The following is a 15,730-nucleotide window of genomic DNA, read 5'->3' as shown; positions in this document are numbered from 1 at the left end:
CCTCTGAGAGATATTTGGTTAAAAAGAACACAATGGTGCTCTAGGAGGAGATTCAGGTGATAAGGTGGGGGGGGGGAGGGGGTTACCTTGGTTGGTTATTGGCTAATGGTTACACAAGCCAAAACATCGTTATGACATCATAAAGTGTTTTTTTATATAAATGGATCAGGACAAAAGGTGAGCAAATATTTTTTCCTGAAACTTCCAGTCCCCTCTTTACACAGAGGGGACGCATGTTTAGGTATAAAAGACATGAAAACGTGGATTTTTCATAATAGGTGACCTTTAAATACATTGCATTACACTCACAGTTGTGTTGATCTTGCCGTTGTCCGTGGTCATGCTGTCTCGATGGTGGAGGTTGGCAAAGGGCTTGGCGGCCCCCCAGGACTCCAGGTACCGAGTCATCCTGACAGACGCTCTCATCTTCCCCCCGTCCAGAGAGGGCCGGGAGCGGACCCCCAGCAGAGGGCTGTGCCTCTCAGTCTGAGGAAACACACAGGAACAGAAGATCATGATTTTGTTGAGTTGAACGACAACGACCCAGCAGTCAGACTATGTAACATTTGCTTATGAATTCCCATTGTAATTACTTGTAAGAGAGAACACAATGCTATTTTTGGATTAGCTTGAAACGTGCGTAATGTTGCTACCTGAACCATTTCAGACCATTTTGGAACATTTCCTTGCATTGTGAGCTCTTTTAGAACATATTTTGTTAATTAATGCCAAGCAAACAATCCTCATTGTGATTAACCTAGGTGGATTGGGTTTGATGTTATCAACAAAAAGCGCTGAAATGCTCTGTCTATAGAAAAACACCAGTTTTCTAAACTGTCAAAGTCAAATGATGTTCCTAGTTCCAGTCAGCTGATTAAATATTTAAATTGCTGAAATAAATGGATATTGTGACTGAAACAACGTGGCACATTAGTCTATAAGAGTTTAAATAAATAATGGCAGTTCATTTCCCGCGGGTTTAGAGAACAGCGCTGACAGTGACGGTCAGTGACAGTGGAGATGACACCTCCTGTGAGCCGTGATCCATATTTAGCCTTGACTCTTTCAGGGCTTTCTTGAAAATATCACAGAGCTCCCACAGCGTTTTTCCAACATCTATCCAAGAGCTATCCCCATTACAGAAAAAAAAGGAAAGAGAGTAGCATCTGTCATGTTGTGGAGACCTCCTGGTCATATTCATGAAGCAGAAGACACTTTAAACACACAGTGGCTTAGGCTAGGCGTGGTATACTTACTTTTGTATTTTGTAATGTTGTTGTTGATTTGATTTTAGCACTCAGTTTATCAATTAATTTTAATTAAATTAAACGTATAGTAACTTCTCAATCCTTTAATCTGAGGCAAATTGGACTCCTTTGTTTACTTCGGTAACATAGTGACATAACAAAGCTCTGTGTTAGAGCCATTTTTTGTGTTGATAATTAATGTATTATTTTCTTATTAATTTAGATCTTAATATATTCTTTCCATTTATGAATTAGTATTGAATTAAATATTCGGAGAAAAGCTTTGATTTATTGTGATCAATCAGCTGTTATATAAGGAAGGGGTGGGACTGAGCGTCACCGGAAATTGTCTCCAGCACGGAACGGGGAATCGGTACAGTCTTTGACCTCACGTTACACTGATCATTTTGTTTATTTGTTTGTTTAATTTTATGGAAGAAGTAAATATATCCGCCAGAGGAAGGCAAAGAAATCAGTTTTAAATATCCTACGAGAATGGGCCACGACACTCTGCTATTGGCTAGCGCTTCAACACATTGTAAGTGATAGGCTAAGGGGCGGCACATTTCTGAGCGGTTGACCAATCCCAACAGAGCCGACCAGCTAACCAATCAGAGCAGACTGGGCTCTGGTTTCAGACAGAGGGTGAAAAGAGGTGCTGCAGCACAGGCAGTATGAGAAAAATACAGAGATTTTTGAACATTAAAGCATTGAGACATGTCACAGTAGAGACACTACATACTGATATGAACCTGAACATGAGCATAATAGGGCCCCTTTAAAAAGCCAAGAGAATATAAATAACGTAAACAAGGTAAAATAGAATAAGACAGGGACAAATTACAGAACTAAAAGCTATAGTGCAGTGCAAGATATGGACAGTTATTTGATTTAAAACAGGCAACAGAAAAGCTGACCACATCATCTGCTCTTTCTTGTGCTTGAGAAGGATATTTATTGGTGCTTTCTGAATGTTGAATGTATCAAACCGTGTCACTAAAGGTGACTGACCTTTGGGTTGATGACCAGGTAGGTGATCACTCCATTTTCTTTCAGGTACGAGTCTCGGCTCAGCCCGTCTCCAGGCTCCACCTTATAGGAGCCCTTCAGATGCTCCAGCGTCACTGAAGAGATGTGGACCCTTCTGGAGAGGAGACAGGAAGTGGTGATAAGAGGACAGGGGGTGAGAGGTCAAGAGCATGCGTCACTGTGCCATTAACAGCTCTCAAAAAAAAGGAAAATGACTTATTACAACAATCAGATGCAATTATCCCTTTTCAGGTTTGTTTCTACCGTTGTGAGCAGAGAGAGATTTAGTGGAGAGAGTGTTTTTTGCAGCGGGATTATTTTTCAGACACCTATGAGCAAACAGAACCATTAGCAGCCTGGTGAGGATACATGAGGGACACTGGGGAGCTCGTTTTCTGCGTAGCATCCACAAATCCACCAATTTTCCCCAGCTTGTTACAGTGCAGAACTCATGTCCACATGTACAGATGATTGGTCAAATGAAGTGGCGATAATTGACCGAAATGTTGGGAGGAAGTAGAACCGACAGATGTTACATGTGAGCTTTTAGACATGCGCTTCCTGTTAAACAAGTTAGCAATGAATGGGCAGCAGAGGAATTTAATAAAGTATGTTTATTAAATGATTGTACTTTAATTTGATATACTTTTCTTGAGTATTTCAGTATTATACTGCATATACTTCTACTATATTTGGTGGCAAATATTGTGTTTTCTACTCTATTTAGCGCCTTTCTACATATAAAAACACATATAATGCTAATAAGAAATTATGAAACACTGTTTTAATAATCTAGCAACCATTTTTTAAATGTAACTTTTACGGCTCAACTTACAAACTTCAACTTTTAAATGTAATGACAAGTATTTGAGTACTTAAAGAACATTTTGCTGATAATACTTTTGTAATTTGACTTAAGTAATATATTGAATAAAGGACATTTACTTTTAACGCAGTATTTTAAAGGCCCCTATTATGTTTGAAACTAGAGCTCAGTCTGCTCTGATTGGTTAGCTGGCCGGCTCTGTTGTCATTGGCCAACTGCATAAAGATGTCCTGCCCCCTTAGCCTATCACGTACAATGTGTTGTAGCGCTAGCCAACAAAAACGCTAGCCAATAGAAACGTGAGTGTTACATAGTGATGTCATTAGGCTACAGAACTAAACAAAGGAGTCTAATTGAGGCGTGTTAGACAGGGGGGGAGGGACTTTAGCTTTTACAAACCATTTACATGCACTACTAAAACCTAACATAACAGACTACAGGAAAGGAAAACCCCAAAACACAATAGGGCCTTCAACACTATAGAGAATATGAGGGCTTTTTTCCACCACTGGCAATGGGGGAATGAAGAACATTATGGATAAAATGAACTTATACATAATGTTAAATTCCTTCTGTAAACAACAGATTCTGCGGAAAGCAGAGAGCATTCTGGCCTCTCCAGGTCATGTTCTTTCACATGAATTTCGTCTGTTGCCATCAGGGCGAAGATATGCTCTACCTGATCGAAGGACTAATCGCTTTTCAAAATCATTCATCCCTTCTGCACTCAAACTTTGAAATTCTTGAAAGGCTTTTAACTTGATTATTTATTTATTTATTGTTGTGATGCTATGAACTATTTATAGTGTAAATTGGAATGATCCACATCTGTGCTCCCGGGTGTGTTTTCTCCCTGTATGTTCCTGCCTGTGTACATGACATAAGCTGCTGCTCATAACCAATTGTCCCTTGCAGGATTAATAAATTGCTGATTGATTGATTGATTGATTGATTATCATATCAATTGTAACCTTTATTATTCTTGGTGCTGCTGCAACAGATCAATATATTGTTCTCTCGCAGGTGTATCTTCATATTTATATTTCAGGGGGTGGTTGAATGTGGTTCAGCCCACATCGATATTATAAAACAATTTTTTGTTTGGACTGTCCTAGACATTATGCTGATCACTGATAAATGTAACGCCAAGTTCTGAGTATTATCCAGTGAACAGTGAAAAAGCCTTTAAAACAACCACCTTGAGACCCAACCTCAAGATAATGACGTTGGAGCTGTTGGCCTCTGGGACTTTCTCTCTTCTACTTTAGGCCACACGGAGCAGATGGGAATTCTGTGACTTGCTAAGTGCAACTCAACATTAATCACTGAGAGAGCAGGAAGTGTCAAATCCCACGGCTACACTCTCCCTCTGCATTATGCAACTAAAAAATGATGTCAATGATTTGCAAAGCAGCATAAGCAGTTAGATCAAGAGTTTTGAAGAATTGGTTATATCTTACCCTGGCACACCTCCCGCCTCCATGTGATTGGCCAGCGTTACGTCATGTGACCACACGTCGTACTGCCACTTGCGCAGGCCAATCACGCCACACAGGACATTCCCAGAGTGAACACCGACACGCATGTTGATGTCGACTCCAGTGGCATCTCGGACCTTCCTGAGGAGAGAAGAGGGCACGATTACACTTTAAATAAGAAGTTTACTACTTTTGGGTAAATGTGCTTATTCGATAGAAGATTTAAATCAATTGCAGTGTGAAGTTAAGAGCTGGGGAAAAGAAGTGTTAGGAAGCTAGCTTAGCGTAAAGATAGGAAGAATGAGGAAACAGCTACTCTGAATACACCTATCAATCTAAAAAAAAAAGGTTAAATATGTTGTATCTGCATAAACTCCTTGACATTTATAATCTTATTTTCGTTATAAAAACCACATTTTATGTTTGTTTTTTTAGCCTATACACAAACAGAGAAGTCAGAATGACGTGCTCAAACTGTTTCTCGTCTGATAAAACATTATCAGTAAAATTATGATTTTGGGTTAAGCCCTGTCACACTGTCACGAAATTGGACTTATATACTAATAAAGGACTGGCTTATCTAAAGCCAGTTGAGTGGCACTTGACATTTTTTTGCTCTATGAAACCTGATGTACTTATATGATTCTGTTTTCTTCAAGTTTGTATTTTGTTGGATGAACGCACTTATTGTAAGTCGCTTTGGATAAAAGCGTCAGCTAAATGCAATGTAATGTAATGTAATTGACACTAGATGGACACACGATAAAGGAAATGTTCAAATTCAGCTCTGATCGTAACATCATCGGGACATTCGTGAGGGCAGCTTAAGCCATTGTATGACCGCCGGTGGAGTTTCTCAGGCTCCGGCAGCAACTTCGTGAGCAGTGGCAAAATCTTTGGCATGCCAAAAAAATTTACGATGGACCTTGCGAAGGTTCATTTTCGTGTTGAATTTGTGTGTCCATTTTGCCCTTCGTAAGGCACTCGTGAGGGCATCTAGTCAAATCGTTTCATCTTCGTGTGATCATCAGTGCCATCAGGCATTTTTCGGCTCACGAAAACAACACAAAGGAAACAAGAAGCTGCCCGATTGTCTTAAGAAGGCAACACGACTTTGTGAAGCCCTCGCAATGTCGTCATGTAGCCATCGTATTATAGTACGATGACATCGAGATTGCATTTATTGCACAACAAAATCATGTAAACATATTATGTAAATAACCCAATTTGTGTTCTGTGAAACTGAAAAAGATATTACATTGTTTTTGTTACTTTCGTTGCAGTTGTATGTCTTAAATGTAATTTAGGTTTACTTCCTATTTTATTTAGATGCTTTTATTTTGAAGGTGAGTTTACGCTGTTGACAGGAAGTTGTTGTTGCTATGGAAACAACATGACTGAGTGTATGGTTCGGTTGCCATCGTGTGGCCTTCTGTAGGCATCGTACTTGCTTCGGCTGTTGCTTGGCTGTTGACCAAGTTCGCGGCCATCTTCGTGCGGAATTCACAATTCCATCTGGTGTCAATTTCGGGACAGTGTGACGCGGGCTTTAGGTATTTACTCCCATAGCTTCCTGTAACCACTATTTTATTTTGTGACACATTTATTTTTCTCATACTGCCTGTGCTGCATAACCTCTTTCCACCATCCGTCTGAAACCAGAGCGTACAATGTGTTTTGGATTTGGGATTTTAGCCTTTGTAGAGAATTTAAATTCACAAAAACCTATATCACACACTGCAGGAAATGGAAATCTCCAAAAAGCAGAATAAGGCCCCTTTAAAATGTCATTTAAAATGTGGTTTCCTTGTTTCTTGCCTTAAATATTTGTCTTTGTTGATGTTGCAAATGGAAGTAATGGAAGATATATGTTCCACTATAACTGACAGAAAAATCTTATAGTATTGTATAACTGACACACAGACGATTCGACATGACATCTTTAATCTGATTGTAACTAAAGGTCAGTTCCTGCAAGCAAACATATTGGTCAATACAACTGATGTGTTTGACGTCATGCATGAGTGAACAACATGGAGACAGAGAGCGGAAAAATGGCGAGCTGGAAAGTAATATTTTTTCATTTGTTTGTCATTTCCAGGGAGGCTTATCATATTGAATTCACATTGTGTTTATTCTGGAGTTCAAACAGAGCTGGAATGAAGTCTGGCATTCCTAACGCTCAATCTGTTTGACAGGCGTGTGTTTGTTTGTTTGTTTGTTTGTTGTTTGTGTTTGTGTGTGTGTGAGAGAGGCAGAGAAGGAGAGAGGGAGATCTGGTATTTTACTTGATGGCCTCACACATATCCAGGCCCATCTTCACGCAGTTTCTGGCGTGGTGAGGCAGCGACTCAGGCAGACCGGACACACAGTAGTAACAATCTCCCAGGATCTTGATTCGCATACACTCGTTTTCCTGAAAGACAGACATTAAGAATGGAAATAGGTGGATTAAAAGTCCCCTATTATACTGTTTTTCATCAATATATTATAGGTCTCAGATATATACAAAACATGTCTCTGAAGTGTTTGGCTCCAAACACCAAACAGATAATTGCAGCATTACCCATAATCCCCTCTGTTTCAGCCCTGTTTCCAAAGTGCTGATTCTCTGTCTGTTACTTTAGATGAAAATAAGGAGCCCCTCCCCACGCCCCTCTGAGAGATATTTGGTTAAAAAGAACACAATGGTGCTCTAGGAGGAGATTGAGGTGATAAGTTGTTGATAAGTTGGTGATTGGCTGAAAGTTACGCAAGCCAATAAATCGTTATGACATCATAAAGTGGCCAAAATATGATCTGCTCATTTTCAGACAGGTTTTTATATAAATGGATCAGGACAAACAGTGAGTGAATCTTTTTTCCTGAAACTCTCAGAATCTCTTTACACAGAGGGGAAAAGTGGATTTTGCACAATAGGTGACCTTTAAATTGGTCAGGAAACCGTGTGCATTTAACACTATCTTCATTGTCCAACATTTTCATTATCTTCAACAACTTTTCATTGAAAAATATACTTTCTCCTGCTCTGTCTCATGTTCACACAACTCAAACACCTGTACAGGAAGTATTCTGATTCCATACTTAAATAAAGGTACTATACCACACTGTAAAAAATACTTTAGGTAGGTATACCTAATACATTGAATGTACCTAAAGTATTCAAAGTTAGAGTGCTCAATAGAGAATTCTTTTTTTTTTCTTGAAAAATCTCTCTATATATATATAATATAAACCCTTTAAACACGTAGGCTTTGTTTGTAACTTTTTAATTTGAAAGGTAAATAGCAAATAGAGCTGTCAGATAAATATAGTGAGAAATATAATAATTCACATAAGCAGCATCAGAATACTTAATTTATCAAGTAGAAAGTTGGGTATATAACAGTTCCTCCATTTTAAAATGAAATAAAAGGTAATTTAAATAAAACTTTACAAAATGTATACAACATACAGTCAAAGTTAGAATGTGCAATGAAAGGTAAAATATAATAACTATAATTATATCTACATATAACAAGCACTCATCAACGACTCAATGCTTACAGGGAGAATAAATAAGATTAATGTCTTGTTTTTATTTAACTTACTGTACATTACACACACACGCACGCACGCACGCACGCACGCACACACACACACACACACACACACACACACACACACACACACACACACACACACACACACACACACAACACACACACACACACACACACACACACACACACACACACACACACACACACAGAATCAAACACCCCCACACATCACACATCAGCTCTGGCTCCACATGTGATACAGCTCATCGTCGGAGCGGCTTTATGTAACGCCGGCTTCGTCAGAGCTTCTGGACAGGAACGCGGAGAGAAACTGACTCAACTGTTTATCCCCGGAAAACTGAGAGCCCACGAGGCCACCACACACACTCTGACCAGCCCACACAACCTGACCTGCAGCTGTTAACATGCCAAGCACTCTGGGAAGGTACGACGCTGGCCCCAGGACAGAGAAGACTTTCATTCAAGGCCGAGCAGTGAGTGAGTGACAGCACACAACTCAACCTGATCTCTCCTTCGCTGTATTTAGCAGATTTGTGCAAACAATTCCAATAAGGTCAACTTTTAAATACATCAGGCCACATTAGCTGAAATTGCCATACAATTCAAGATAGTGGGCTTAGTGTTGTTGGGTTGTTGCATGGAGGCTCGAGCAATAAAGAGTGTTTTAGGAGATCATTAGGGATCCTTGGCTTTTCAATTGCTTTAATCTGAAGCAGCACGCTGTGTATGAAATGTGGTTATATCAATAAAATGGGATATTTCTGATTTACCTTTGCAATTTGGTCGAATTTGCCAAAAAGTTCATTCAGCATGTGGACCAGTTCCCCGGGGGAGCAGTCACTGGCCAGCCTGGTGAAGCCCACGATGTCTGCGTACAGAATGCTGCACAAAACAAGAACAACATATAATATAATTAAGATTTCATTACTGAATAAAACTACCGTGAAATAACACTTTCATTCATGGCATATCTTGTTTGTACTGCATTAGGAGAGGCAGGAGAGGGCCATTTTATTAGTAGAGCAACATGAAGATGGAGCGTTTATTGCGTTTTGCTTTGACTTAACTTGTCTGCAGTGTTGTTTTCCACAAAGCTATTCAGTTGAACACTTTCACATTGGTGGCAGTAGATTAAACATTTTACTATGGAATAAACCTTCTCCTTTACTCCTTTTAGCAAACTTGAAAAACTACAAACCCAACGAAGACTGAATGAAGGAACGCTTCTCTATTCAGGTCTCTAATGCTATGCAAGTTATTGTCATCTTAATAATAGGGCTTTGTACTTGCAATAATCTGGATATACGGTTGAATACAGGGGTACAATTCTAAATATTGCAACATCTTTTGCAAGTCCTATTGACTCATAGTATAAAGAACACATTGCCATTTGAATAGAATCTGAGTCAAAAGACATTTTAGGGACAGCAGAACAGTGGGATCTGCAGTCCCTCCCAATCAATCTAGGCAAAGGAATTAGCATTTATTTATATCAGTAATTACCGACTCTTTTTGTAGTATTCTTAAAAGTAAAATTATCCAGAATTGAAACAATATCACAAAACAAACTATAAACTTCACATCTTCCTGAATCCTGAACAATGAGGCAAGTTTTAGCTAAATGTATAAAAAGGTTTAGAAACAGACTTCTAGCGTCAGCACTTCGTACGTTTTGTCTGCTCTTTGGAAATATGACAAATCTGCAAATGCACCAGACGATATCCAAAAGAGAAGGACATGTCTTTCAATGAGCATAAAACACGCACAAAGCAACCAACGAGCAATTATCGCCGCTGCAGACAGGAGGCTGCTGTTTGTCTCTGCACTAAACGTGTGTGTGTGTGTGCGTGTGCGTGTGTGTGTGTGTGTGTGTGTGTGTGTGTGTGTGTGTGTGTGTGTGTGTGTGTGTGTGTGTGTGTGTGTGTGTGTGTGTGTGTGTGTGTGTGTGTGTGGGAGGAAGCAGCAGATTCACACTGCCACATGTCCTTGGGTGTCACTTCTGAGATTGCCCTCTTCTCTGTGAGCTAAGACCGAGTGAGAATCTGTTATTACTGAAGGATAAAAGGCAGCTCAGCACACACACACGCACGCACGCACGCACGCACGCACGCACGCACGCACGCACGCACGCACACACGCACACACGCACACACACACACACACACACACACACACACACACACACACACACACACACACACACACACACACACACACACACACACACACACACACACACACACACGCGCGCGCACATCTGAGGCCCACTTGAAACGCTCACAGTCATTGTTTCCCCTGTAAACCTCAGGCATGATGGGAAACAGGTTTTCTATGGAGAGGCTCTCATGGTCAGCCTGGATTTGTATAGCTATGAACCTCCACAACATAGAAGGACATCTTTGAGTACAGATTGACCTTAGAACCAACCTAAGAACAATGGATGTGAATTAACTATTGATTTAATTTGGTCATAGCAATCAAAATAGATAAGAACATGGGTTTTAAAAGTGATGGCGAAAAAAGAAAAGGCGAGGAGGTTAGAAAGGGAGACTATAGAGTCGTTCATGAATGAGTCCTAAACCCCAAAATGAGTTCTTAGCACTTCCAGGTTTTTAATGAGTTTTTGGTCCGATGCCTGAAATAAGCTCTGTGGTTAACACAAGCTAAAGGGATTATTAGGTTTTGTTCTACGGCGTTACATACGTCAGTAAATATGGTAATACTCCTCTCGTAATGTCCAAAGCTTCTTTGTGCCTTTACAAAGCTAACAAGTGACTATAGGAGACTATTAAACCAATTATTAGCTGCCTTTAGCTTAGCTGTGTTTACATGAAGTCGTGAGACCGTGATGGAGTTTGTTTATAGTCTATATATAATGTTATAGTCTTCTGGTCATTTCTATTATGCTTCGACTGCAATATTTCAAAATTCAATGGAAAAATGCCATTGGCTTCCTGCAAGGAAACCCTTGCAATGCTAACTCACTGCTCGACCTACAAAAATAAGTCAACACTGCACCACTCTATAGAGAAGCACAGAGTAAGGAAGAAATCCAAATATAACTGCAGGTAGACCGGAAAAAAAGAAGACGAGGGGGAGGACAGCATGTTAAAATAGAGCAGAAGATTATAACCTTCATTTTGTGGAAGCACAGATAAAGAGAAGCAGCCTCACCTGACGTTGGTGTGTCGCTGCACGTAGAGGTTGTGGAAGTTGTTGGTGCTCTCGGTTCGACCAAAGTTGGGCCCCTGCAGCCTCTGGATGATCTCAGCCTTCATCACCCGGGCTATGTGAGCCGGCAGTAAGGACAGCAGTAAACGCTCCTGAGGACAGAGAGGGGGGTGAGGAAGAGTCAAGCAGCTAAAATTTATTATAGTACGTCGCCATATTGAAAACTTAAAGAGGACCTATTTGGCTTTTGGGGGTGTTCCCTCTCCTGCAGTGTCTTATATAGGTTTGTGTGCATGTAAATGGTCTGCAAATGCTAAAATCCCTGTGTTCCATCCAGAGGGAGAATCTCTCTCACACACTCCCCCCCTGCCTTTAATGCCTCCATTGGACTCCTTTGTTTACTTCATACCATAGTGACATCACCATAGAGCTGGGCTCTGGTTTCAGACAGAGGGGGAAAAGAGGTGCTGCAGCACAGGCAGTATGAGAAATATAAAGAGCTTTTTGAACATTAAAGCATGGAGACATGTCACTGTAGAAGCACTAAATTACAAATATGAACCTGAAAATGTGCGTTATATGTCCAATTTAAATGTAAACAACAACTTTGATCAATGTGCTGCAGGGACGTGCACAGACATTTGGAGGGAAATAATTCATCATTAAGAAGAAGTGTTATTTGGGGTGGTAGTTTTATTCTGCTCTACTGTGTTCTGTCACTAATATGCATTTAAATATAACCTTTGTCCTCCACAGCCAATATTTAACCTCTTGAATATATTTATACATTCCTCTAATAAGGGTTCATCAGGGATAATTTTTCAGCCCTGAGTACTAGAAGATTAAGTCATGCAAAGAAGAGCGATGGTGATTTTCATTTTTAATAATTAATGCACATTAATGCACAGCAGAGGAAAGCAAAGGAGCAAGTTTTGCAAATGTGATCCTACATAATCACTCAATCAATAAATCCTCATGTATAGAGCACTTTTTATACACAAACATGAGGCTAACACAACAAAAAACAGTAACAACCCCACCTCCAAATCCATAAATAGAGAAATATATATGTTTATGATTAATATAGTGAAGAGAAGTGACTAAATAAAGCCATATTAGTTGGCTGAGTTGGCCCTAAAAGTATGAACATAAAGAAGACATGTTTTATAGACTATACAAGTAATAAATGAACGATATGGATCCCCTTGCAATCAGTGTAGTGTTATACTGTTGTTATTTGTGTACCTGCCTGATATATTTAAGCAATAGCTCACGACAGGCCGTGGTATATGCTCATTATATCACAGCTAAGGGGCGTGGTTCGGCCCGACGCCCCTTATTTGTGAAAATACAAACAAGGGAGATTTTGCAGCTTTTTTTAAAATCTAGACCACATTAGACCAGGTCCTGATCTAAAACCACTAGACCTAGACATCAAATCTGGACTGGATTATCCCAGAGGGTCTAAAGATTCTTTATAACACAGTTTCAGATTTGTGAAACCTTTATTCTATTTGTGAAAATACAAAAAGGGAGATTTTTATGCTTTTTTAAAAATCTAGACCATTAGACCAGGTCCTGATCTAAAACCACTATACCTAGACTCATCAAATCTGGAATGGATTATCCCAGAGAGTCTAAACATTCTTTATAACACAGTTTCAGATTTGTGAAACCTTTATTCTATTTGTGAAAATACAAACAAGGGAGATTTCAGTGCTTTTTTCGCATCCTGACCACATTAGACCAGGTCCTGATCTAAAACCACTATACCTAGACTCATCAAATCTGGACTGGATTATCCCAGAGGGTCTAAAGATTCTTTATAACACAGTTTTAGATTTGTGAAACCTTTATTCTATTTGTGAAAATACAAAAAAGGGAGATTTCAGTGCTTTTTTTACATCTAGACCACATTAGACCAGGTCCTGATCTAAAACCACTAGACCTAGACTCATCAAATCTGGACTGGATTATCCCAGAGGGTCAAACGGTTCTTTATAACACAGTTTCAGATTTGTGAAACCTTTATTCTATAAAACCTTATACCTTATACCTTAAAACCTTATCTTAATTCCAAGGGCGGGGGTCAGTGCAGCTGACAGTAATACACCTCTGTGCTGCTCACATGCTGAAGTTGATCAGTATGAAGTTGTCCATGGTTCAGTGCAGAAAGGAGACAAAACAATTTTTTTGTACTGTTTTTGCCCTCCTTCAAATGCTACTGTTATTTGCCAGGTATTGTCATTTCAAGGTGTATGGTACATGTTTTTTTCATCAAAGACTGAAACTAACTGGGTGCAAGAAACATCTCTCAGCACAGAGGTGTATTACTGTCAGCTGACACTGACCGCTGCCCTTGACATTAAGATAAGGTTTTAAGGCTATAATAATGGTATAAGGTTTTCATACAATAAAAGGTTTCACAATCTGAAACTATGTTATAAAGAATGTTTAGACCCTCTGGGATAATCAGTCCAGATTTTTATATGTATGATCTAGTTGGTTTTAGCATCAGGGCCTGTGGTCTTAAGTGTGGGTCTGCTAGATTTTTTAAAAGCGCAAAATCTCCCTTGTTTGTATTTTCACAATTAGGAATAAAGTTTCAAAAATCCAAACTGTGTCTATAAAGAATTCTTTAGACCCTCTGGGATAACTCCCAGTCCACAGATTTGCCATGAGTCCTAGTCTAGTGGTTTTACGATCAGGACCTCGGTCTAATGCTGGTCTACATGTAAAAAAACAGCACTGAATCTCCCTTTTTCTCTGTCCATTTTTCAAAAATAGAATTAAGTGTTTCCACAAGAGATCTAAAACTGTGTGTATAAAGAATCTTAGAGTCTCGGAGATAATCCAGTCCAGATTTGATGAGTCTACGCTATAGGTTTTAGATCAGGACCTGGTCTATGTGGTCTCTGTAGATTTTTAAAAAAGCATCAAAACTCCCTTTTTGTATTCCTTCACACAAATAGAACTACAAGCTTTCACAATCTGGAAATGGTTTTATAAAGAATCTTTAGACCCTCTGGGATTAATCCAGTCCAGATTTGATGTTAGATCTAGTGGGTTTTAGAACAGGGCCTGGTTCTAATGTGGTCTGATTTTTTTTAAAAGCTGCAAATTCGTCCCTTGTTCTGTTATATTCCACAAAATAGAATAAAGGGTTTCAAAATCTAAAACTGTGTTATAAAGAATCTTTAGACCCTCTGGGATAATCCAGTCCAGATTTGATGAGTCTAGGTCTAGTATCCCGGCTTTGCAGATCAAGACCTGGTCTAACTGCTGGTTCTACATGTAAAAAAGCACTGAATCTCCCTTTTTTGTATTTTCACCAAATAGAAATTAAGGTTTCACAAAATCTAAACTGTGTTAGGTAAGAATCTTTAGACGCCCCTGGGATAGATCCCCAGTTCCAGATTTTGATGAGTCTACGGTCTAGTGTGGTTTCGCAGATCAGGACCTGTCTAATCGTGTCTGCATGTAAAAAAGCACTGAAATCTCCCTTTTTGGTGATTTTCACAAATAGAATAAAAGGTTTCACAAATCTGGAAACTGTGTTATAAAGATTCTTTAGACTTCTCTGTGGANAACTAACATCTCTGTTAACCACCTTTGCTTTCTCACTGTCTCCATCCCCACCAACTCATAACGCTGGCAATGTCATTGATCTCATATTCTCAAGGAACTGCACTACTTCTAACCTCTCTGTAAACCCGCTTCACACATCCGATCACTTCTTCATTTCATTCTCTCTACCCCTTTCCAAACATAACAACCTAATCTCTTCTCACCCTGCACCTGTCCGCCGTAACCTCCGTGACCTCCGTTCCCTCTCCCCTTCTACCTTTGCCTCATCTGTGCTCTCAGCCCTCCCTTCCTCTGACTCGTTCCAACTCCTGCCTCCAAACTCTGCTGCAGAAACTCTCCTCTCTACTCTCTCATCCTCTCTGGACTCTCTCTGTCCTCTCACATCTCGGCAGGCTCGTCAGTCCCCTCCTGCTCCCTGGCTAAATGACGCACTACGTGCTAATAGAACCATCCTTCGGGCAGCAGAGCGGAAATGGTGGAAATCCAAACACCATGACGACCTCCTAACCTATCAGGCTCTCCTCTCCTCTTTCTCTGCTTCCATCTCTCAGGCAAAAAGCACTTTCTTTCAAGATAAGATCCAATCTTCCTATTCCAATCCCAAAAAACTATTTTTCTATCTTCTCCCCCCTCTTGGACCCCCCCAAAGCCCCTCCCCCCTCCTCCCTTCTGTCAAACGACTTTGTTAACCACTTTGAAAAAAAGGTTGATGATATTCGCTCTTCTTTTTCTGACTCACCTTTACTCACCGCTGGGTCACCAGACCCTCCCTTCACCCACACACTGACCTCCTTCTCCCCTCTCTCTCCAAGTGAGGTTCTTACCCTC

The 15,730-nt window shown here is 40.0% G+C and overlaps 1 protein-coding gene across 1 annotated transcript in view; it reads right to left on the bottom strand.

Annotated features, from left to right (window-relative positions):
• Positions 1-309: 309 nt before the first annotated feature.
• Positions 310-15,730, bottom strand: part of LOC104945642 (adenylate cyclase type 2-like) — a gene marked incomplete at both ends in the record, with an annotated part of 19,334 nt that continues 3,913 nt past the window's right edge. The window contains 6 exons of the mRNA XM_010771351.1: positions 310-486; positions 2,259-2,391; positions 4,563-4,721; positions 6,869-6,996; positions 8,914-9,025; positions 11,318-11,466. Of these exons, the coding sequence (XP_010769653.1) occupies positions 310-486; positions 2,259-2,391; positions 4,563-4,721; positions 6,869-6,996; positions 8,914-9,025; positions 11,318-11,466 (858 nt within the window). The remainder of the gene's footprint in view (positions 487-2,258; positions 2,392-4,562; positions 4,722-6,868; positions 6,997-8,913; positions 9,026-11,317; positions 11,467-15,730) is intronic.

This window comes from Notothenia coriiceps, unplaced genomic scaffold, assembly GCF_000735185.1.
Source record: "Notothenia coriiceps isolate Sejong01 unplaced genomic scaffold, NC01 NC01_scaffold00009890, whole genome shotgun sequence".
In the NCBI taxonomy this organism is placed as follows: Eukaryota; Metazoa; Chordata; class Actinopteri; order Perciformes; family Nototheniidae; genus Notothenia; species Notothenia coriiceps.
This window is presented reverse-complemented; position numbering and strand designations above follow the sequence as displayed.